Below are 25484 nucleotides of genomic sequence, written 5' to 3' on the forward strand. Positions count from 1 at the left end.
TTGCAATTGCCAATTCTACTCTTTTTTTTATATTTATATTTCTTCAACAATTGCTTTATTTTCCATCTTAATCTGTAGGAGAGAAAACATCTATTGTGATACTTCTAGATTGTTCCCAGTTCAGATTCTTCACAGTTAACAATTTCTACCATGAGAGGGGCTGTCACTATTAAATGGTATTTTTTGCCTGGACTCTACCAGACGTGGCTTGCACGTGTGTTTTAGAGCTATAGAAATATGCATGGCTTAAAAATATTTATGAAAAAATAGTAATATCATACTTTATGATAAGCAGTGAGGAGATATTCTTCAGTCACTGGCCAAATTCTTGGTATATACCCTTGGCCTGCAAAGATGAACTTAAGGTACAGATAGCCCCCACTGAAGTCAAGGGTCAATACTTAGTCATACTGCATGGAGCACTTTTTTGCTCAGAGTTTAAGGTTTTTGTCTGGGGCTTTTGCTGGGGCTCACATACACAAGTCAGTTATTCACTGCATTAAAGAATCCTCAGAAGACCTAACATCAAAATAGCTTGCTCAGCACCTGGACCTACTCCTTACTCCCAGTAAATTAACATCTAAACCAACTTGCATTGCCTAAAGCTTCAGCAAGTTGCTATCTGTTGTGCCAGAGACACTGGTGTTCCCTCGTTGCTTCCTGTAAGGCAGGAGGTACCAATGTAGCAGAACAACAGGTTTCCACATCTCCTCCTGTTCTAGTCCAAGGTAGTTCAGCATGAGGCATCACAATGAACACAAACAAAAGATTTGCAAATGCAATCCTCTCTGTCCTGAGTTTTCAGATACTAGTGCCAAGTATTCTTTGCAACAAGAAAAAATGAACTTCACATGCAAAGGCAATGGATCTGTGGCCAGCAGACCTGGACATACATTATGAATTCAATGTAGGGACAAACGCCTAAAAATAAGAAACATATAAAAGCAAACCCCAGCCAAATGGCAGGGTTCAACTTAAATCATCTACTTAAATTACACCACTTGAAAATCTATGTAGCTGCACATTTTATATATATATATATATATATACATACATACACAAATTCTCTCCAACATATTTCACATGAGTCACTGAACAGCTTTTCCCTTGGAAATTATATTAACATTAAGGCACTAGTCCCCCACAAAAAAGCAATAGAAATAGATTTTCTATTACTAGCATTTTATGAACAGCATAAAATCGATAGAATATATACAAAACTGATTCGAGCCATATTAAATATGATGTCAGTAGAATGAGCAAAGAGAACTGTGGACATTCTTTGACCAATTAGGGATTACAGCCCACAGCAGATTTGGATCTATCATGTTCAACAAGCATGATTAACTGTGTTCATATTCTACAATAAAGCTGACCTCCAGGAGCTTGCTCCTGAAAGTATTATGATAACTCTGAATTCTGCCATGACTTCAGACTTTTCTCCTGTCCAGATTTTCCTAAAAAGCAGGAGAAGAAAGAGATGATGCCCTAAATTTTATTTGTTATTTTTCAGCCAACATAAAAATTATACTGGACCACCTTTTTATCTCCTACAAATACATCCAGCTCATTCTACTCAAGTTAACAGATCTTAAATATCACTTTTAAACTACAGAAGTTACATTTAAAAAAAGCAGACCCTGTTCAGCAATATGATGTCTATGTGAAAACTGAAGTAATAAGCAAGGATAGGCAGCCTTGCTTGCCTCTTGACAAAGCATCAAACCTGTATTTTAGCAGCCTATTCAGAAAGAAAAATGCTTGGCTGAGAGAATACTCTAAGAGGATTCCAAGCAAAAGATATTAAGACATTCTTCTGTATTTGTGAGTGACTGCTTTTGATATTTCTCAAAACAGGAAAGTTATTTTACAGGGACAAAGGTTTCCACCCCCATTAGAGGAACATTGTTTCCTTTCCTGCAATTAAAATACTGAATTGGGTATTCCCCTTAGGATTTACAATATAACTTCTGGAAGTGGGGTTAGTTATTGAGTATGTAATAAGTTTACTTAGTCTACACTGAAACAATTTCTAAATAAGGGAAAAAAACCCACCCAAAAATTTATCCAAAAAAGTACACAAAAAAACCTAATAGTTTTTTTTTAACTTTAATTTGCAGCACTGAAAAACAAATTGCCAAAACACATTATGAAGTGTCATAGCCCATGCAGTGGAAACATCCTTTCCCTTGCAAAGACAGAAACTTGATTTTCTTAAACTCAACTCTATTTTAGAAATCTTGCAAAACCAAATGTCTGAGATATGCTATACCACTGTTTCACAACTTTCCTGTCCGTAATGCAACCATAGGATTACTGAGGATAGGGAGAGAGGGGAAAAGCCCCTTTTGTGACTGACATGAAGACATTCACGAGCACAGCAGCCCTGTACTTGGATCAGGGCAGAGCCCTGTCCTGTAATAATCTGGCTTTCTGTCCGAGTCTGACTATGCTAAGAGTTACTGATGACAACCTTGATTAAACTTGTAATTAAATCCTCCAAAACACTGCTATGGCTGGGCAAGGGTTGTGAGAAGGACAGAGACCAAGCAGCAGTTGTGACCTTGAAAGGAAAGTATTGATCAGATTTTGCCCTGTGAAAGGAAGGAGTGGAAACTGAAACCAACCGTCCTGAATCATTAATGAGCTCCCACAGCATGCTCCTAACTCCAGTTTTTTACATATCCAAGTGGATCTTTCTTCAAGCTTCCTCAAAACCAGCATATTTACCAACTACTAATGAAAAGAAACTGCAAATTCATTGAAGACAACATGAAGTACCTCTAGGCAACAACTCAAAGGTGTCACGTGTTTGTGTACTTCAGACTATATAATACATAATAACATAGACGTTATATATATTTTTAAATAAACATATATGTATGTGTGTATTTATAGATATTACTGTGAACAACTAAAAGATGCTCTTGATTGCCTGTGCCACGAGGCTTTCATTAGTATCCACTGATGCAGAATATGTTTTTCCAGTCTTTGGATCTTTTCTAAGATTGAAAGGCGTTTGAGCATACTTTCTATAAGGAATATCTACTTGGCCCTAAAAAAGAGGACTTGTTTGTTTTGTTTTTTTGTTTTGTTCTGTTTTTTAAAAAAAAACCTTCTTAGAATAGAATGAAATAAAATTATGTGAAAAGTTATAATTTGTGTGGCAGGAAAAATGCAAATAACTGCTGTTTTGTATTGATTAGCACTAAAGCAATATAGAGACGTAAATGGGGAGCAGAAAGCCTACCATTAGATGAGACATAGGAAGGTGTATGATAATTTTCTCCTTATTTATCTCTCATTTCACTACATCCTCCTTCTTAGTGAGTTTTCCCTCCTCTATACATTCTTCAGTTTTTCTTCTGAAGTCTCCTTTCCTACAAATTGTCTCCAATAGCTTTTCTTTGGGTGGGTCCAGGCACTGTGCTAGTTACTGCAACACAAAGAAAGCCTCCTCCTTTGGTCTTGGCTCACCTAGTAGTCCTACTGCAAATCATTGTCTAACTATTAATATATTTCAACAGAGAAGTCATAATTTAGGTTACAGAACTGATTTTCTGATTTCAAAATGCCTTTATTAAAAAAATAAACCATGTTAAAAGATTGAAAAATTAAGCAGAGGTTTTTTTTAAAAAATGTGATCAAACCAAGGGAACTTAAAGAAAACCTTCCAACAGCCAAATGATCGTTGACTGTAGAAATCTCCCCAGAGATGATGCTCAACAAAGAAAGGTACACCAACAAGGTGCAAATAGGGAAAGATTTTTCTCTTTACCATCCACTATACGAAGGAATAAACGCAACAACTTCTGTCACCACTGCCACACAGCAGTGCATTGCCAGAAGTCTATAGGCTGTATCTGCACGAAGGAGTGCTCAGTGCTGTCAAAGAACTCATGAGTTCACATGAGTAGGAAGCTGGCTGTCTTCAAAATACCCATGTGATCAGTTTCCCTTTAATTGCCTATTTAATGACCAATATTTCCGCTGTCTAGAGATGAGAAATCTTCCTTAGAAATACCCTCTTTTTCAAGGACAATATGGAACATTGACAAAGGCAAGAATTACTACTGCTTGAATTAAATTCAGGTACCTTCTGTAATAATAGGATATAAAAACCCACTAGAGTTACAGTGCTGCTTCTATACTTAATGATTACTGAATTAAGGTCTTAAAATAAAATATTAAGCATTATCTTATACAAAGTGTATACTTGTTTAAAAATTCAATACTGCAAAATCACACTCAAAAGGAGATTATCCCTCCTGCCCTAAACTCTGAAATATGGTTCTGCTCACCATGGAAATTTACGTTTTTGTATGCTAGTGAAAAACATCCAAAAAAGATTAAAAGATTGTAGGTAAGGACCAAGTGAGCTAGGCAATGATAAGGACACTCAAGAAAGAAAGAGATGAGATGTGGGTTACAGTGACAGACTACATATGAAGGACAATGTGCAAACCTACGCTATAACAAAGTCAGAAACCAATGTGTCTTCAGTGTTAGTCCAAAACTGCAGTATGACCATACAGTAAGTTTAGCAAGAATCTGGTGACAGACAGCTTTACATCAGGAATTACATTGTGCTATACAGGAAGAGAAGAATAATTTGTAATGTTATTGTTCAGTTTACATTTTCACTCTACCATTGTCTGTTCCATAAGATACAGGTAATGAACAATGAGGTGTTTCAGTGCCATGAATTGGACACTATCTAAATGCCATATCTAAGGGTCTATAAGACCTATGAATTAATTCTTTCTGATAAAAAGAGAATATTCCAAATCAAAAGACCATTATTAAATATCTTGTTCCATTTACATTTCAAAGAGTTACAAAACTTCCCACTTTTGGTTATGTAGTTTTACTCAGTCCCATGGCTTTTCATAGACTTTATACAAAATCAAGGAGGAATAAAAGGCAGTGGAACGCTCCTCTGTAAAAAAAAGTTTACAATCTTGGCTATAACTACTAGAGCGACCTAACATGAGAGAGGAGCTGTAACAATTTTTAAAAAATTAGCTGCATACAATCTTATGCATAAGTCTGTAATTTACAGGCCAAGGGCAAAATTCTCCTCTTCCATGCACACTACAAATACAGTATCTGTGGAGCCTATCACAGTGCTTATTCTGCACTCACTGGTAGCTCCTATTTCAATCAGTAGTGTTTCTGGTGCTGAAAAAGCAATAGGACGTGGCAGACAGGCTAGAGCAAAGAGGATTGCTCTCACTGCTGGCTGAACACTGCAGCACCCATCACCATGACACAACTAGCAATCCTTCTGATTTAACAGAGATGATCCAAAGTTCTAATCAGCTGCTTCTGTGTACACAATTATTTGCACATGGTGGGTGGGAAAGACCTCAATTTTTTTGCACTTATGATTTTAATTGTACATATTGCACACACTGAAATTCACTGTATTCCTTGAAATATCAAGAGAAAATCTGGTTACTGCTTGCATTTGTTACTGTATTCTTTGATGCATTCACATCTAATCTTGTGACAACGTGCGAATAGCACAGGTCAGATTAAGTAAACCTTTGCCAACAAAGGTGTCCTGTCTAGGGGCCAGGCGGAGTGCCACTGTACAGAGCTTTGCAAAATAAGCTTTCTCATCTTCCTTTGATCCTGTAGCAGCTATGGCACAAGAAGCACATTTCTGGGCCCTGGCTGTCTGATTTTCAGTGTCACTGGTCTGGCCTTGGTTCATCCCAAGTTGATGTTCATTTTGTTTTGTTAAAAAGGCATGCTGGAATTCATGACTATGCAGACTCAACAAGGGGCACTGCAAAAGAGAGGTGACTGCAGGGCACTGTTATTAGCTAAGGAGAAGGACATTTCTCACAACAGAAGCACAGATTTCTTCCTCTGGTCTGATGATATTATTTTGAAACATACATACCTGCTGGTATCAAATTCCACACTAACAAACTAGCCCCACAACCATACACTTCCACTGACTGCAAGAGCTTGATGTCAGGTTGGCAGCAGTTAGAGAGGAGAGAAAAGCTGGCTTCCCAAGCTTTCACTCTGCTGTTACAGAGCTCAGAGCAGTTCCCGGCCCCAGTTATGGTGACTGGCCTAGGTCTGGCAATCTTTGCAAGATATCTGTAAAGGGTGCATTCCCGATACTGGCCTGACCTAGAACAAACTCTTACACTGTTGTTCTGATACACATCATCTGGCCTTTCTCTCACTTCATCAGAGTTTGTCAGAGCTGATACCCTTCACAGCTCTCAATCCTCTCCCCTCACTGCCTTTTCTCTTGCTTTCATCAGGTAGGGTTACCAATTCATTCTTTTCTTCATTCACTTTCCTACTGATTTTTTTGCTCCTCTCCATGACATCTTTCAAAGACAGGTTGGGACATCCCTCAGATGGACAGAAAATCACACCACCCCTGCTTCTGTAATCTTCCAACTGACAGAAATTAGTTCCACCTTCCTCATCATAATTCATTATTGCATCTTCAATCCCAGCAACTTCTCCACAACTTTGGGCTCCTGTCTTAATCCCTGCTGCTCTTCTCTTTCTACTCAGAAGATAATCAATCCTTCAAGTACAAAACTGGAAAAGGGTGTGATTTTTGCCTTCTTTGGCTTACTTTCCCTAGTTTTATGACAATGTTTTCCTTAACTATACTACAACCTTTTCCTTTTTCCCCATCACAGTTTAAGAAATTCCCTACCTGCTCACCTCTTTAGTCTTCTCACTTGGACACAAAAATCTCCCCTCATAGTTTCACTTACCTCTTTTTTCACCCCCACCTCGTTCTTCTGTATCATTTCTCACTTAGCCTAACTTCTCCCACAGGGAAGGCAGGCTTTGATCTTCCCCTTTTTAAAAAAAAAGTAATTCCATCTGTCTCTCAAAATATTACTGTATTTCTCATTGAGCTCAATGAATGAATTGCAAGAGGTTCACCTGGTCTTATTCTTGGATATCAGCCCTCTGTCTATGACCTCCCTGATTCGCATCCAAGACCTTACTCAGTGTAGTCCTGACCCATGACTATATTTCCTATTACCCTTACATAACATACCATTCACCTTCTGTGCTAAGACTTTTGCATGACTCATGGTTCAAAGCTATTTGTTCAGTCCAAACTGCCACACACTACACTTCTTTACAAAACAATCCTTGAATTCCTTACAGTCTGTCTCAGAAATAAGAAAAGAAAGCGTAATTTTCTTCACAAAGTAGCAGTCAAGGTGATGCTAGTACAAGGAATCTCCAACAACTTGTACTACTGAAGACAGATGAAAATCTACACAAGGAACTACAACACGTTATTTTGCAGAAAAGGAAAACTTAATCTGTTCAGTCTGGCTACAAGAATCATGCAAAATTCACTTTTCTTATTTTTCAATCTTTAAAATTTTAGACCTGTTTTGCATTATTAGCAACCCCTTTTAGTGAAATTAAACAACAGAAATGTGTCAGAGCTACAATAACATTTCAAAAGATGACTCATAAGCAGTGAAGTCATGAAGTATTGAAAAAATTCACATATTTGTTTTTTAAGTGACTATAACTCTACTGGACAAATAAAAATATTCAAACACCATAAAGTTCTGCTAAACAAAGCAGAAAACTATTTTGAGTCACACTTAGGATGGTATTTATCTGCCCCATAGCTGACAGGTTATGCACCAAACCAGAAATGTGTAAGCATACATGAACACGAACATGAACATACATGAACCCCTCTGTGTAAAAAGGATTCATCAGTTCAGGCTACAGCCTGTGTTCTACAGCCTGTGTTCATACCTACCACTAGATACATGCAGTTTTTGTACTGGCATCAGCAAAATACTTTTTGCTGTACGTTTTATGCTTTCCACACACACCAGCCAATGCAGTCAGGTACATCTGAAGTGCAGCTAAGGGCACCCTCTAAAATTTCAGTTCCTTAAACTCCCTCTTCCATAACCTTTTTGTAGCTAAGACACACCTAGGAGAATTGGTCCTGGTCCACATCTTGTCCAGAAGAGGTTCAGGAGAGACCTTATTAGCTGGGGCTCTTTTCTGTTACATTTTTTAAAGTCCTGTGATGTTGGCTGGAAGCAGTATTCCAGCAAAACATTGATATTTCATCCCCTATTTAAGAAGCTATTTAAGAACCACTCTAAGATGCCTCCCTCATCCAGAGTCCACTGTGTTACAGTGCCAAAGTTAATTGAGGAGCTAAAGGCCAGGATTAAGTTCAACCTATTCTCTGGGAGGATTTAGTTTCCCATGTTACTATAAAGATACTTTCCTAGATGCACATGGCAGCTGACACAGCCAACCGCAGGACCTCTGCCTGCTGTACTACCCTCCCCAAAGAAATGCTAAGTCCCATCAATCTAAATGAGTCCAATTCCCATCTACGCCCTTTTACTGGCAGGGTAGTATAAAGGGGCCATTGTGTAAAAAAGAGTCAGGCTCGCTGACCTTTTTATTTTTTTTTCTCAATGAAGTATGCCATCGGCATACCAACATCTTTAGATACCAATGATCCATTCTGTGCAGCCCACTTCCTCCTCCCCTTTCCAAAATCCCCCCACTTAGCAGGGACATTACTTCAGTTTTAAACATTAAGACAGCTCTTTGACTAGGTAACAGTAATAAACACTGAATTCTGAAGTCTCCACTGTAGCTTAAGTTCTTCGGGTTTTTTTCCTCTCACACCGAAGCAAAACAAACTGGTGACCAAGTTGTTGAACTGAAAGAAAACATTTCAATTAAAGCATTTCCATAATATTGTTCACTGTCCTGAATGTATTTCAGGACTTTAACAGAGGAGAAATGTTATGAGTAGTCAGCTGCAATGGAATGGATTGGAAAAAGACAGGGTATCTAACTAGCTAACTCTGAAGTATCTAATTAAAATTTAAGTAAACTTGGGAGTTAGGACAGCTGGAAGAGGCACTGGAAAACTCTCAGAAACTCTCTGCCTAGTACTTAAAAGGCAAGTAATAAATGACAGGAATTAATTTAGTGTGCACAAAGTATGGGAGCTCAGTGGCAAAGACATCACTGTTCCAAGGCCAGCTGGTGTATGCAACAGTGCACAGGAACATCCTTTTTGTACAGGCAGTGGTCAGTGAGAACAGTGCTTAGCTTTAGGCAATCAAAGCACCGGTTTGTGTAAGCATAGCTTGTACTTAGCAAAAATGTTGTCATGGTTGCTGGGAGCAAGTCAAAGTTTGCAAAAGTTACCATCACTGCAGTACCTAAGCACTTAAAGGCTAGGCGATGTCATTGTGATTAATAGTGAATGTCTATTGTGGCATGAACATTTTTCGAACTACACAGATGGGTCACAGCCAGTTGCATAAAGACTGCAAACACACAACAGGAATTCCTCTCCCTTTGGCACCACGAGGGTACAACCGTCAGTCCAGAACTGCCACAGGAAACACCAGCACTGCACTCAATTGCTGCTGTAGAAGGAAGGTACAGGAAGGCAAAGAAGACAGTCTTATCCTCTTCCCAGGAATATTAACTTGTCACAATTCAAATATGGCACATTTGGGCCTGAACCATGCAACTGGACAGATGCTTCCAGCCCCTGCAGGAACATACAGACTCTGACCTGAGCTCAGGAACTGTCCAAACACACCAAAGGGAAAAGCAGGGGTTCAAACTGTCCAAGTCTCTCTCTGGCCTCAGAACTGTATGGTGCAACAGCCTGAAAGCATAAACGCTCCTCAGTTTCTCTGTTGGTTTGCTATCATGCTCCTCTTGTGCATGGTGCGTGGCCTGTATCATATGCCATGTGTAAGACCCAGGTATAGGCTGCTTTACCAAGGAGTGAAAGGAAGAATGTTTCCTCTGGTTCCTCTGCATGCATGCTAGATCATCTGGTGAATTTCACCCTAAATCAACTATAAAAAATTTCAAAGTATTACTTTGCTAAAATAAAGCCATGTGTACTTTATATATAGTCTTCTTCACCAAAGCAACAGGGTGCTTAAGAGGCAGAGAGAAGGACATTTTCTCTGCCTTGCCAGCCTTTCTGTGTGCAGCAGGTGTAGAATGCAAGAACAGCCATGTTGGTCCAAACAAATGAACATCTCTTGCCCTGACTCTGACAGGGGCCAAAAGTATCTGCCTGAGGGATCATGTAAGCACAGAGCAAACACATAGTCACACTTAACCAGAATACCTTTGCAGCCCAAAGATTTCACGTGCCAGTGGTGATGCCTTTCTGCTTAATAGCTGTATCACTCAAACTCACAGCCTCTGGGCACAGAACAGGCCCTGTGCCATTCACCTGGCTCACAACCTGCACCCACAGGGCACCTGGGGTTTACTTGCCACTGGAAGATTTCATGACTTCTTCTGATGGCAGCAGAATAGCCTGCATTAATGTTTGCCTGGAGCATGCAGGGAGAGGCTATTGCAAGAGCAGCTGCAATGCACAAGCTTCAGGCACCATGAGAAGTAGTTACAATACCTGCCTAGCTGGCAAGCTGGCACTTGGAAGCACAGAAAAAGAGAACTTTAGCAGCTACCTACTGCTCTCCAAAGTGACTGAGGGCTGTGAGAGGTCACGGGAACCTCCGAGAGGATGGCGGTGGGCAGAAATATTTAGCTGGTGGTAGCCACAAACACAGAGTTTGACTGCCAGTTTTAATTTGACCCTCAAGCAGCTAGAGTGTGAGAGACATTCATTAAAGGAGCAGCTGCATCAGAGCCAGATGAAGATCTAAACCATGGGCTGCTCTTAGTACATATCCCCATGCGCCCTAGGAAAAGGACAGATAATAGTGCAGTTCTAGGGGTGGTGGGAGGGAATACTGCAATGGCCCCCTCCCAAAAAATTAAGGGGTGTCAAGAAATTCTGGTTCAGACACTATTGTGGAAAAAGGAGTATTTGAAAGGGCACAAACATAGAGAGATTAGGCTTCTTGGAAGCCCTTCGGTAACAAATGTTTCAGCCATGGCCACCAGATCCTGTGCCTGAGCACTCCCAGGTGAAACACAGCATTATTGTAACTCAATTCACTGATTTTTAGGGAGTGTTTCTCTCCAAGTTTGAATTACTCACATCTTCTGACCAGAACCGAACTTAATTTCTCCTATTTTACAAGGCATGTCTCTTTGCTGGGCCTGGCCCTGTTGAATGTGAAGGCAAATCCATGAGCACAGGCACTCCTCACAAGGGTTATAAATGAACTCCTCCAGCTGCAGATGCTTCCGTGTACTCTCTGCAGGCGAGTTGTGGCCGTGCAAAGATTGTGCCATGACTGTAGGCTATCCTCTTCCCTCCTGTCACTCCGTGAGGATGATGCATTTGAAATCCACAATGAATCTGACCGAAAAAGTCTGAGTTGACAGATGTGCCAGCTCTGTATTATCATACCATCAAGGCCGAGGGTGAGCAAGAAGGAAAGGGGCTGGTAGAGGGAAGAGGAGCACAGTCAGACTGGCTGGCCAAACTGCCAGGAAGAAGTGAAGCTTCACAACAAATACTTTGTCATCTATCAGGGACACATGAAGGACCTTTTAGAAATACTTCTTGCATGTTTGCATTACTCCACTTAGTGCTCCAGGGCATTCAGCTACACCAGGCAGTTGAAGAAACATTGGCATTAACCTTTAACGCTAAGAAAAAATCCTGACCTAGAATAAATAATAGTAACTGAACAGTTTGTCCATTTTACTTCATTATAAAGTACCCTATTACATTGCTCCCACTTCGCCACCATTTTAAGAAGCTCCAAAATATCAAATAGAACAAAACAGAAAGATTCTCAACCCCACCTTAACTTTTTAAAAAAAAATCTCAAAGAAGCAAGACTGATCTCATTTTGCTAGATCTAGTTTCTCATTCTTCCTGGTTTCTGGTATTGGTGAGGTGAACAGCATTAAATGGGACAAAACAGGTCAGAGGGCAAAAAAGAGAGAATGAGAGACTCTTGTTTAAAAAGGCAATTCTGATTTTCATGTAGAAAGCAGGTGTTAGGAGAAAATGGGCTTTGAGGGAAGCACAAAAAGCTACTTCAAAACAGAGAAGACCATTCCCATTTCACCTCATCACTCATTTATAAGGAAAAAAGGCATTATTTATATAACATTATTCTGATCCTTACACTGGATTATCATCCAGGCTGAGGACTGAGGGATATAGCCCTAATGTTTTAACTAAGTAAATTGGAAAAGCTAAAGCATCGGCAAGGCACACTTATATCACACCAGTGAGGAAGCACTGCAGTGGTACAGTATCTCCAGGAAGAGAACAACTGAGAACAGCTATGAGTCACTTGGAAAAGGTGTGTTCAGCTACCCATACAGAAAACACCTTGAGGAATTCATGGGCTGCAGTGGTGGGGCTGTGTCACAGATAATATATAAAGCTGCTCCCAGGTTATAGCTGTCCTGAGAGATGATAAACATACATTGGGGGCGGGGTGTATGTGTGTGAAAAAGAGACATAAAAAGGATTCATTCAAATAAAACAATCTTATTTGAACTTTTGCCCAGAGTTGAAGTAAAACCTAAAGTGTTCCTATTACTAGATATTCAAGTAGCTTGGCTACCTTGTGTCTTAATTCTTCTTAATTCCTGTGAACTTTCATACTTCCTCATTTCTTCCTAAGCAGAAAAAGCATCGCTACAACAATGGCTTTACAGCACTTCTTGTTCATTCTGAAAGAAGAAACACCATGAACCTGGCAAAAAAACCTGTTCTTGATGCTTTTTGCAAATATTCAGGTCCAAGGAGTGTAATGCCATGAGACTGTACAAACAAAACAAAGGCATCTTCAGATGCATTAAAGGAAGCTGTTGATAAAAGGCTACCCTGTGTCTTTTTGCAAAATCGGGCAAGAAAGAACAAGCAGTTTGCCTGATTTGGGGAAAGTTCAAATAAACATCAGAAAAGTTCAAAAATCATATTCAGTCTCTGAGCAGTTTTTGTTTGTGGGGCTTTTTTAGACACACACATTTGCCTAGGACATACTTAAAACAAGTCTTCATTTTTTGTGATTCCGCCCATGCTACTTTGAAAGACACAGCTCCACTGCAGGAAGCAGAACGACAACAGCTGTGAGGAGAGCTACAGCACAGTGCTGTGTGCCAGCCAGGCTCTGAGCCCATGATGAATCTTCCCGTTGTGCAAAATTCAATACTGAATGCTTTTACAGGATGAAAGAAAAAAGGGCACTCCAACTGTACTAAGATCTCAGCATCTGCTAACAGAATTGATAAATAGAAACCATGGCCAGGCATTTAAAACCAGAAATTTATGAAGCACAGTAATTGCATTATCTACTATTCAGGACAAGCACGGGGTTTGTCCCAAGCTCAGGAGAAAAGAAAAAAAAATAATTTCAAACTTCAGAGCCGTTAACAGAAATTAATGCAACTCAATCAGGGATGGAATCCTATGTCAGTCTTTGAAAGCTGAGGAATGCAAATGGAAGGAAACTCACATAAAATCCGACAGGTATTGTAAAGAAGTGGAGCAAAGTCCTAAGCAAAGTATACTTGTAATCCCCAGTGGTGTTATTCAACTGAGACTCACATACCTGAGCCAAATAATTTCCCTGAAAAAGATGTCACTGTACTCTAAATAGCATGCGGTCTACTGCAATCTTTTAGTATGCCTGTCTTCACAATTAAGCCAGTATTCAAAGGCAACACAGAACAGCTCAAAAAGCATCTTTGTCCACATGCCACCTTTATGTACCCCTTTTTTGTTCCTCTGCAGTGTGAGTCAATGTGTCCAGTGACAGAACAAGCAGCAATAGGCACAAACTGAAATAGAGGAAATTTAATTTAAACATAAGGGAAAAAAAAAATGTACTGTAAGGGTGATTGAACGCTGGCACACATTGACCAGAGAGGTTGTGGAGCCTCCATCCTTGGAGATATTCAATCCCAGCTGGCCACAGCCCTGAGCAACCTGCAGTTGCTCACCCTACTTTGAGCGGAGGGTTGGACTAGACACTCTCAGTATGTCTGCCAGCCTTAGCTGTTCTGAGTAAGTATAAGCTGGACCAGCGCCCAGAAGCAGCCTCTAACAGCACCTCTGCTGGCAGCTACTTCCATATTAGCCTTTTCCCTAGGTGGAGAACATACGATGGACCTCACCTCCACCAGGAATACCTTCTATTTATCTACTATCCATGTTCCCATCCATGTTGTTTGAGAACTGCTTCGTTTTTAGCATGTAGTTTTCTACCATCATCTAGCCTCAACATTTCTTCAAATGGTGACCACAACCAAGCACATATTTACTTTGTAGTAAATGGTGCTTAAAGCATTGGAGAACTGGGACCACTCAAAAAAAACCAAAAACCCCACAACCAAAAAAAAACCCCATAGGCTGGCTTTGCTATTCTTTGCTCATTTTCCTTCATCCCATTCACTCCCCACTTCTGAATACTTCTTCCAACCTGTCTTTGTGTCTCATCTCACTCTGATTACATGTAACCATTTAATTATTATGACCCACCTTCTCTCCCACCTCCTACTCCTCTCATCCTCATATTTCTTCCTATGTCCAGTCTCATTTCTGTCTAAAATTCTCCATGGGCTAAACCACAATCCGCCCTCACAAACTAATGCATTCCCAAAACAGCATGACCTGCATACGGGCAAAAATTTGTACAAAAGCAAGTAAGTGTTTGCCCTTTGCACATAAGAAATTAAAAGAGAAATTCCTGAGTTCTGTAAAATAAAGACTTGTGAAGCAAATGTAGGTGTAGACTGAACATGGGGCCGGGTCTCTGCAGTTTACACCTTTAAGACTGACTCTTCTCTTCTGCCACTACCCTGACCTAGGAGCTGTGTGCTATTCCTGTAAGCCTTGACCCCTATCAAGGTAGAGCCCTGGCAGCTGTGATTTTCAGCTCTCCTTTCAGCTCTAATCCATTATTAGTCGCATTTCTCTTCAGCCTCTTTCCTTTTTGTCTCTAAGCTGTCCTCTACTCAGCATCTCCCTAGTTCTCCAGTTCATTTCACTTCATGCGCACCACATACATGTGCACTCAAGGACTGTACGTTTCTTTTTGGGCGAGGGAGAGTGGAGTACAACAGGTACTTATTTACAGTCACTTTCCATATATTTTCACTAATAACAGGCATGAGGCCTCAGATAATTTTCCTGTGTTAATAATATCCATCAGTATAGTACTCTGAATCATGAAAAGCTCTCAAGTTAATAACTCCCTTTCTGCCTCAATCATTACAGCTGAGTTTGAATTTTTGCAACCAAAGGAAAGCATAGTCAAATGCACCATGTCATCATTAAAAATTCCCCAGCTTAGGATTTGAGATGTGTCCCTAAATCCTTTGTTATATATGGGGCATATTGTCCACTAGCTTGTTCCTACTGCAGAACCAGAGCTACGTTCCTCTCTTACATCTTGCACTTTAGGATCAGACTCAGGAAAACTAGTAGCAGAGAGAAACAGAAAGCTGAGACCTACAGACCAAATTTTATGTAAATAATAACAATGGAAACCTAGAAATGCCTAACAGGAAGTTCTGATAGGGTGGCATGCTTTAAGAGACACCTCTTTTTCTTTATTGGAACACAAGAGAATGGTGGCTTAAATATTTTAAGATCTTTGTAAAATCTCCTACAAAAATTACTTTCACAGATCAGTTTATAAGAACTCTCATTCTTTGAAGTACTTAAAACAATTTGCTCCTTCAGACTAAGGTCCTTAGAAGCATTAACTCTATCTTCCAAATGTTCATGTGATAAGTAAGTATTACTGCCCCCATTATATAAGTGATGCACCTGAGACAGACAATTTGTATGATCTGCCCATGACTGCAGGGACTGGAATGCCAATGTCAAACAATAAAAATAGTTTCTTGTGTGTGATTCAGATGAGCAATATCATCATTGCCTTTACTTGTCTACTCACTAAAAATAGTGTGGATTTGAGCACATTCATTTTTTTCTACATCTTATCTTACAACACTGACTCACATGAATTAATCCCTCTTTTATATTCTGCTCATTGACTAAATAATGAAATGTTCTGAAGACATTAAAGGATCAACGCCCACAGAATCGGCATTTGGGTAGGTACAACACAGCACAAAATCACTTCTATAGGTACAAATGGAAACTCAGAAAGTTCAGCATTTCTGTGACTTGATGAAGGTCAAGCAGTTAAGCATGTTCCCAAGCTGCAAACTGATCTTCTTAATTATCTGGCAAACAAGGTAAAATTGTCCAGGAAGCCCTCACTCCAAGCTTCTTGCAGACCAATTTGAACATTAGATATTATTTGTCAAACCACAGGTCTTTGCTGAAGATGCAAAGCTTTTATTTTGTACTTGGTTTAGAATTAAAAGAAGTACAAGCTCTTCTAGTCTAACTGCACTTCATTCTTCTCCTAGTCTATAAGCAACTCAATTGCTTAAGCAAGACATGTGATAACACATGAGTTAGAACAGCTCTCCCTTTTCCCATATCAGTACTTCAAAATACTCATTTAGAGTCATCTAAATTCTCCAAAATCTGAATGCCCTGAATGAAGCAGGGTTTGTTTTGAAATCCCACGCAATCACCCTGTCTCCCACAACAACGCGAAGTCAAGTAAAATGTATCAAAGCAGAGAATACAGTGACGATTTGCTATATGCTTACAGACAAATAAGACAGAAAACATTTGTCCTGCTGGCCCTAAAGTTACATCCAAAAGAATATGCAAAAGCCTCAATAATGGTTATGTTCAGACAGAACGGTAAAGCACTCAACTCTTACCTGGACAGCACTGTTATTTAAAGTCATGTAAATATGATTAATTGGGTAAATAAGGGTTAAAGTCTTTATGTTGTCATGGATGCATTGTGTCAGAATGACAAAATTGCTTTGTATGGAGGCTTTTATCATGCAGTTATACAGTGTTTCTTATCCAAACTGAAATACTGTAAGACAACTGAGAAACATGCTGCAATTGAAGATGAGTTTCAAGCTGCCCCCTCCTGTACTGTCTTTTGGACCAAAGCTAAAATGCAACAAGAGTTTACAAGCAAAAAAAGATAGTGAATGACACACAGAGAAGAAAAATATTCCTCAACTGTCAATGTGCTCCTGTTGGAATAAACAATGCTTTTAATTAAAAAGTTTTCAAGGAAGTTCATGGCCCAGCACAAAAGTTATAGAAATCACATGAGAGAAAAAGCTATCATGAAGTTGGAGAAAATACCCTGTTTTGACTTTGACAGGCAAAATCCATGGGTGTGTTCATTCATAACTTTTAATCAGCTTGGTGAAAGAGCACAGCATCCTGACTGATAGTCCAAATATTAAACTTAAACTCAAAAACAATGACAAGCAGCTAGCAAGGGCTTGAAGGAAAGGTAGCATTTTGGGGCATTTGTCCTAAAAGGGACACTGTTTTCTTTCTTAAATCAACCCAATCTCATTACCTGATCAGAGAAAGACAAACTTCTGTACCCTGAACTGCACAGACTTGAAAGACTGTGAAAGGGGTGAAGCATTCATAGTCAGGACTTATGTTTAGACATGGTAGGTAGTTCAGAGAGCAGTTGAGGAAGAAGCGTGACACCCAAGCCCATAGACATGAGAAGATAGCTGGCACTGCCTAAGTACAATGGGAATTTCAGACTGTTTGTTCCCTTACCTTTGCATTACTGCACACAGCTCAAAGCACTGACAGAAACTTCATACAAACATTCAGAAAAAACCCTTGCATCCCAAAGGGATTAAGTACACATATGTTTCCCTCTACTTCTGTCAGATTCTATTTGTTAACTTCTTAAAAAGACAGAAGGGGCTGCTTTGGAGAGGAGTGGGTTCTCTCTCCTTTCTGATTTTGGTAAAACCTACAAAACTCCATTTATCTCTACAGTAAAACAGCTGTGATAATACTCTTGTCCATAACTATCCACTTACAGCTTTCCTAGCAAGCAAGGAGTGCTATGGATATTGCCTCGTTGCTGGAATAGGGACACCCTGTGCTACTACAGTTCAAATCAGCAAAAATGTTTTCATCCTTTTAACTGAATTATCCTATTTCAAACTTTATCCACTGATTTATCTTCCATCAGTTTCCTCCATACTTCCATTCATGCTTAGTGGCATGCTGCTACATTAACATTTGCAAACTGTGTATCAGGTTGGTTATGCTGCAACTAGTTGTTTATTTAAATTTATTTTTAAACACAGGAGATAGAATAAAACAGGATTAGAATTATTCTTCCACAAATCCTCCCAGGGAGTTCACAAACCTTCCCCTGCCCTCTCTATTCCAGTTCCTTTTGTTATTTTTCAGTTTCATAAGGTGGTTAGATGGAGTCAGAAAGAAACACAAAATGGTAGAGCTGTCGTGGCAGCCTTCAGTGAATTCCCACCATAAGCACATTCACATCCTCCAGCAAGCAAGCAAGCCAAGGTGTTTCCTGAGAGCAACCCACAAATCTTAATGAATATATTTAAGAAATGAACTGAAGCTTTCACCATTTATGCTGCAGCATCTTGCAAGGGTCTAAAAACCTCACCTCCAGATTCAAGCAACCAAAAGCAGCTTTTCACACAAAGCTGTTATCAACAGACTCTGTATAAGAAGATGTTTAAAATGTACACAAGCAGGGAAATAGCATTATGTTTCACCAGTTACTCTGATGAATTTTGCAATGGAAGTCTGGAAGTCTAGCACAACATGAGAGTTTATCCACAGAGCAGAAAGAACAGTATTGGTTTTCTGTACTAGCCCTGTTTCAATTCTCTTCTAGCGCAGATTACAGACCAGTTCTGTACTAATACTGTTCCTGAAATTAATCATCAGAACCTGCTGTTTCCACTAGCTCTAAAAGACAGAGTGAAAAGAAGCAAAGCAAGAACTAAAATAATTGCCCTGTACAGTGCAACCCAACCTCAACCAAAATCCAGAACATCACAAACAAAATGTTTTTGTTTTGTTAATGGCGGTGAACAAGTGCTCTGCTTGCCCTCCTTACCTGCAAAAACACTTTATTACTACCATTTGGAAAGGTAACTGAGTGAAATTAACATATCCCAATTTGTCCCCTCACCTTATATATATAAAATCAAGAAAGAAGCCAAAAGATAGGGCAAGTTACTTTTATACAGCTCTTCAACAGGTCTTGGTAAGAGATTGATCAGTACTGCCAAAGTCCTGGAAGCTCCCAGAGGACCTGGTGCTCCCTATCACATAAACTGGACTCTTTTCTGCTCAGTACAGTAATGGAAAGAAGACAATGGGGGCACATGAGCTCTGTGGCAGTCTCTGCAGCTCTTAGCATGTGCAGTGCTTCCAGGTACGGGCAGCTCTGATGCAGCACAACTCAGACACAACCACTTGCTCCACATCTCTTTTTGGGGATGCTCTCACTGTCAGTCCCACACTCCAGTCATGCTCAAGCTCTTTACGTGCAGAAGGACTCAGCAAGGACACAGTCTAAGAAGTGGACAGATGATGGCCATGTAGAAGATGGGATAAGCTGGCATTTAAAAATATGAGGCATAAAACAATGTCCTCGAGAAGCTGCAGATGCCTGCTGTGAACCCAAATGGGGTGAAAATTTCATCCCTTACATAAAGACATTTCCTACGGGACACACAGTGCTGATTGCCTATTTACACATTTCTTTTTCTGATTATCAGTGGAACATTTTTTCCATGTACATGAAAAATACCACTGACTGCCAGTTTGACTGCTCCAGTTACTGAGTGACTATTTTGGTTTTTTCCAAACTGCTTACTGAAAAAGGGTGGGGAGACACTTAATGACAGAGTGTCTGAGGTGACCGTGTTTTGTTTTCACAAGGTAACAGTAAAATGAAGCACAGCCTTTTTTGCATTTCTGCCTGACGTAACTTAGGAAGTTCCTTCTTATGAATGCAAAATATTCATTAATATTTTGGGGAAGATTTGAAACAAAAAATAAATTTTAATCTTGTTTTATAAATATTTTCAATGGTAATCTGGATATTTCACTCCTTTCCACTTTCCTACTAAGACTGTCTATTAAACCACCAACTATAACACAATGTCTGTATGCTAAGTTGGGACTAATTTTGCTATCACTGAATTCAATGGCAAACAACTCAAGGAGTTCACAGGTAGCTGGCTGATCCTTTTGTTCAGAGTTTCGAAGACACACATTTTAAATGTATTGTACTGATCAATACTGACTGCAAAAAATTTCTCTTCACCTTTGCCTTATTTTCCTCATGCTCAAATACCCCAGGTTGCTTATCTTCTGTTATGAATTCTCAGTATATACTTATGTTGCAGGCTTTTCAGAGCAGGTAGTATTTTATTATTAGTCTGGGTATTACATATCGATTTGGTGTTCTAATCTTAGGTCTTTAAATATTGCTTTAATATAAAATTCAATAATACTGATGATGATAAATGGAGAGGGTGTTTCTGGGACTTTGGACTACAGATAGATCCAGAATGTGAAGCTCAGGTGTGAATGCAAACTTTGGAGAAGTCCGAGGTTCACTTCAGGGACAACTGAAGGCCACTCCTTTCTAATGAAATATTCAAGAGTTATTTGTAGCTCACAGTGATATTTCACCATTACCACACATACCATGCCCGTGATTAATTTTTGAAGGAGTGTACCTGAACTGTGAACTCATTTTACTGATCTTCCTAACCATGACTGTTCAAATTTAAAAATGTACACCATATATGAGGTTGCTGCCCTTTCATAATTTCATCTAGTTACTCCCCCAAAAGTGTATCCTTACTAAAATAGGGTCTACATGGACAATTCTGCAGCAAAAAACTACTGAGTTCAAACTTACTGATCAGGCAAGAGCATTATTTTTGTGAGAAAAGTTGTACCTGAATATGCTAAAACATAAACACCATGTAAGTAGCTTCCTGGAAGGTAACTTAACATGTTACCACACAAAACGCAACTTTGTGCATTCTCCCTCAGGGTAAGTTTACTTCCTAGTTCCTCCAATAATGTCGTGTTGAAATATTTAATGCAAATTTTGAAAAACCTAACAAGCATTCAACTTTAAAAAGCTAACATCAGACACTTCTCATCGTTGCTTGCATTTAGTTTCCACTTACTTCAGCTCTCTAAATGCAATTCAGAAAGCTTTAGACACAAATAAAATTTAGGCTGAACTGTTGTTCAGTCACAGGAAGTTTTTTCTAGACTTTCGCCAAAACTCTGCAGCTATATCCTGCTGGCTCCATGTTGCTATTCAGGATATTTCACAATGACTGTCCTCTTTTAATGCTACCCCAAAGAGCAGAGACTATGTCATATCAGGAGGAGGTGAAATAAAAGGTTACTATCTCAGCAACCTATCTGCACCGACTACATTCCTGGTCTGCTCAAATCTCATTTGTTCCAGGAACTCTTCTCTAAACAGAACACAGAAACACAAAATACACAGTAGATATCTCTGAAAAAAACACTGGTCAAGAGCAAGCAAGGTTACCAAAATATACATCCATGTGGTACTATGTCATAAGCACAGCTGAAAGGAAGGACATGAGGTTAACAGGAGCCTGCTACAAGATTACTCACCACTCTCTCCACAGACCCTCATATACACATCTTAAGAACAAAAGCTCATCTCCTTTAGCACACAGCAAAGCACCTTATAGTCCTCCCAACAAGACAGCAAGTGTGGTTTTTTTTTCTCTTTTTTTTTAATACAATTTCACCCACATGGCCAGACACAGACTGATGATATCAGTAAAATAGTACAATAATGGAACTGTTGCATGTACCTCCGTGTTACACATACCTCCATCTGCCTGTAAAATAAATAAATGAACAAATGGAAGGGCTGAGATTTCCCCCCTTCCACAGGGACATAAGCACTTGCCACTGTCTGCAGCTCCTACTTCCCAAGATACAAACAGAAGCTCAAGAAAATGCATCTGTCAGAAAGCACCAGTATGACAGGATCCACTGCAAATGCACCTTCCGCTCTTGCCATTGTTTCCCCTTGAATCTATCTCCTTAACATGACATTGTAGTGTAGTCTGAAGTACCTCTTACATACAGCATAGATTCTCATCAAACTGTTGTAATCAAACTCATATCAGAATAAATTTCATGTCCTATCTTCTTCCTACTTACACTGACTCAAGTAATATTTTACTCCACGAAGTGTCCCAGGGGCCTTTGCAGCAGAAGGGAGAGAAATGGGTTTTGTCATAAGAAAAAAAGAGAAGTAGAAGAGTTTGATCCAAAATTCTACACTCTGTCTACATCTGCTTCTGCCCTTACTTACCTGACGAATAAACAAAACACCAAATGTGATGGCACTTAATCTAGGTATTTTGACTGTTATCAGTGTAGAAGCCTGTAGTATCAGTTCATACAACCCACAACAATTCTGGAAGGTAGAAAAAATAACCCTGCTTACCTTTCATCCCAAACTTCGAGTGTCTTCCAAACTTCAGAATAATGAGCATTATTACTAAGCCAGTGCACACCAGTGCTGCAATTCCCACCACAACATAAACCTAAAAAAGAGGACACAAACAGATCTGCTTGTTTTGTTCTTATGAACTACCTTCAAAGACATTCAGCATACATTCAGATTAACCCAGTTAGGTAAAGAGATTCATTTCAACTGGGAAACATTTGCACTCAGATCAAAGAGTACAGAAAACAGCCACTTGTTGAGGTTTCTTCTATCCTGCAAAGAACAGAGATTCAGACACCTTTGAGAACAACTTTTTCAAAATCCTGCACATTCAAAGCAGGTGGGAGGGAGTGCACATCACCTCTTTCCCTTCCAACAGAGAGGCATGTTACAAGAAAACAGATAAGGAAAGCACATAGGAAAAAGAACTTTTACTGTGAGGGTGGTTGAACACTGGTACAGATTGCCCAGAGTGGCTGTGGAGTCTCCATCCCTGGAGGTATCAAAACCAGAGTGGACTCAACCCTGAGCAACCATGTAGGCCCCGCTTTAAGCAGGGGAGATTGGACCAGAGGATTTCCAGAGGTCCCTTCCAACCTCAGCCTTTCAATGATTCTGTTATCAAATGAGACAAGACTGTCCAGGATCCTACCAATTATTTAGCACAGTGTCCCAACTCACAATCTGCTCTCTGGTTTGTGAACACACATGGTCTCCACTGCCCACTGCTTTACTGAGTCACTCATGCAGGAAGGCTGCAATATCAACCAGGCTGGCCACCAGTTTCCAACAATTCAGTTCAGAAGAGCATGAAAGGCAAGGCAGCAGAGGTGGCCCATCAGTTCAGCTACTTATACTAAAATCTACTGCAAATTATTTGATCAAAAACCTACATGAGATAATGTTTTAAAAACATACAATTAGAATTTGAAAGTTTATTGCAGCACATCCTCCTTGTAAGGAGGAACTGACTCCAGCGCTGGAATTCAAACAACAATCTTCAAATTACCTCGGATGTCTTTGTTTTGTAAACAAAGAGTTGCTCTCCTTGGCTAAAATTAGAAGTAAAGTCTTAGGCTAAAAAATTACAGTTAGTTATTTGGAAAAGCATGAAACAAAATAACTAGCAATTTTACTTGGACTGAAAAGTGATTCACTCTTTCAAAAAATGGGGGAAGGACAAGAGTGGGGAGAACTGATTTTGGGTTTTTTTCCTTTTTTCCTTAGTTTTGATCACAACACAGTAATACCTCTGGTGTTGTGGTAGCTCAGGGTCCTATTACAATCTCCACAGTTTTGTGAGTTGTATAGCCAGAAAGTCCGCCAAGATCACATATCAGGAAACAACGTATATACTTACAGTGATGCTATCTTCATTCTCTTTGTTGGAAACATCCGTAGAAGTGATTTGATTACTGTTATTTGTGGTGTCTCCAAGATCATTGGGCGTGGTTTCATACTCTTAGGAAAGGAAAAAATGTTGCTTTTATAATTTCATAACCTTAGAGGGGAAAGCGTTGTCTTTATTATTTCTGCTTTTTAAGATGGTAAGGCCCTTAACAACTCTTGGGACTCTGAGATCTTTGGAAACAATACATAATTGCTAATGTAGCTGGAACGTTTTGGGGGGATCCCTGTGGCAGCTAATTGAACAAATGCGTTGTAATGGACAAACATTAAAAGAGAAGCAATCTACACCAGTATATCTCTACTGGAAAAACTAGAGTTAAATAAGAACTCCATCCATAAAGCTATTTATATGTGCTTCTGACTTCCTATTAAAAATGAAAGACTGCCCTCTACCCTTAACTTCTCCAGCCTTGTATTCAGCCAAATATAGGACAGTCTTAGAAACTAGCTTGGGGACTTTTGTTTAGCTGAGGAGAACTTGGCAGATGGGTTTTTAGCTAGTTTATTACTACCAAATGTGAAATAGCTGGTTTTTTTCATTTTAAAATAATACAAAATACTGCTGTATGCACAGAAGTTACAGTTTACCATAATAAACCTTTAAAAAATTGAGTGCCTGAGATGGTATGAAGAAATTTGACCTATCAAAATAATTCCACTGACAGGTCTGCAGCGGTGAATTCAGAACTATTCCATCAAAAAAATGAACATGTCTTAATTATTTATAATTATTTAAAAATGAAACATAGATATTTACAGATTATGATTTCCTGTCAAAATTATTCAAATGAGATAAAGAGAATTAAATAGTATACATATGAACTTAGAGAAATGTGCATTAAAGTAAAATTTAAAAATGCACATATTTTATGATTACATCTGGAAAGATACATAACATTTCAATTTTATCACTGTAATGTGTGCAGATGAAAGAAACAAACAAGGGGAGTAACTGCATCTATTAAAAAATGCACCTCCAGCATTGTAATTTAAATTTGCAATTAACGGCGCATTTCTTTACACATTTCGATTAAAATCAGTGCTCTAAGCCTACAGATGGAATTTTAACTGTGAATCTGAAAAAGCAGAACACAGAGGCATAGCTCTCACTAACTACAGAGGCAGGAACTCTTCTGACCACAGAGCTGCTGCTGAACAAGGGCAGGGAGGGCCTGTGCCTCGGCAGAGTTTATCTTCTTTAGCTCCCAAGCGCAGTTTGGAAAGCTCAGCCAGCAATACTAGCTGCACTGGGCTTTTGGTCTTCATGTATGCATGAACACATTTGCTTCTGCAATGTATTCAGCAGGCTGCAGATTTTTTGGTATATGAAGCTACGCAGCTACCTCTGGCACCAGTGCTACAGTCAGTACAGTCAGGTTGTCTGATCAGCTCACGTAGTCTATTTTGGCTCTACACCATGCATGCCAAAGGATAGATCTCTTTCAAGCCAAAATACATACCAAGTATACAGAGCTTTCATGAGAAACAAAATTTAATTTCCTTGTCTTTTACCATTTGAATTCTCTGACTCAGCACTGCATCTCTATGCCTATAGCTTCCTACGCAGCAAGGTTAGAATAGCAGCAAGAAGCAAACAAACAGCACTCCTTACTCTGGGCAGCACAAACCCTGCCTGAATGGCTCACCTGTGCAAGCAACCTGGACACTCAAACGAGGTGCTGTTCAGGATGTCCACCGCCATGACTACAC

At 39.5% G+C, this 25484-nt stretch overlaps 1 protein-coding gene across 6 annotated transcripts in view; it reads right to left on the reverse strand.

The window, feature by feature from the left end:
- NTRK2 (neurotrophic receptor tyrosine kinase 2) overlaps nucleotides 1–25484 on the reverse strand; it is a 213529-nt gene that overhangs the window by 132187 nt on the left and 55858 nt on the right. For 5 of the 6 annotated variants that reach the window (XM_049795658.1, XM_049795663.1, XM_049795660.1 and 2 more), the window contains exons 10-11: nucleotides 23725–23825; nucleotides 22362–22461 (exon numbers count right to left, since the gene is read on the reverse strand). The exons of the other annotated variant lie outside the window; for it this stretch is intronic. In XM_049795658.1, the coding sequence (XP_049651615.1) occupies nucleotides 22362–22461; nucleotides 23725–23825 (201 nt within the window). The remainder of the gene's footprint in view (nucleotides 1–22361; nucleotides 22462–23724; nucleotides 23826–25484) is intronic. 6 annotated transcript variants of the gene reach the window in all.

Source organism: Accipiter gentilis, chromosome Z (genome assembly GCF_929443795.1).
Source record: "Accipiter gentilis chromosome Z, bAccGen1.1, whole genome shotgun sequence".
NCBI lineage: Eukaryota > Metazoa > Chordata > Aves > Accipitriformes > Accipitridae > Astur > Astur gentilis.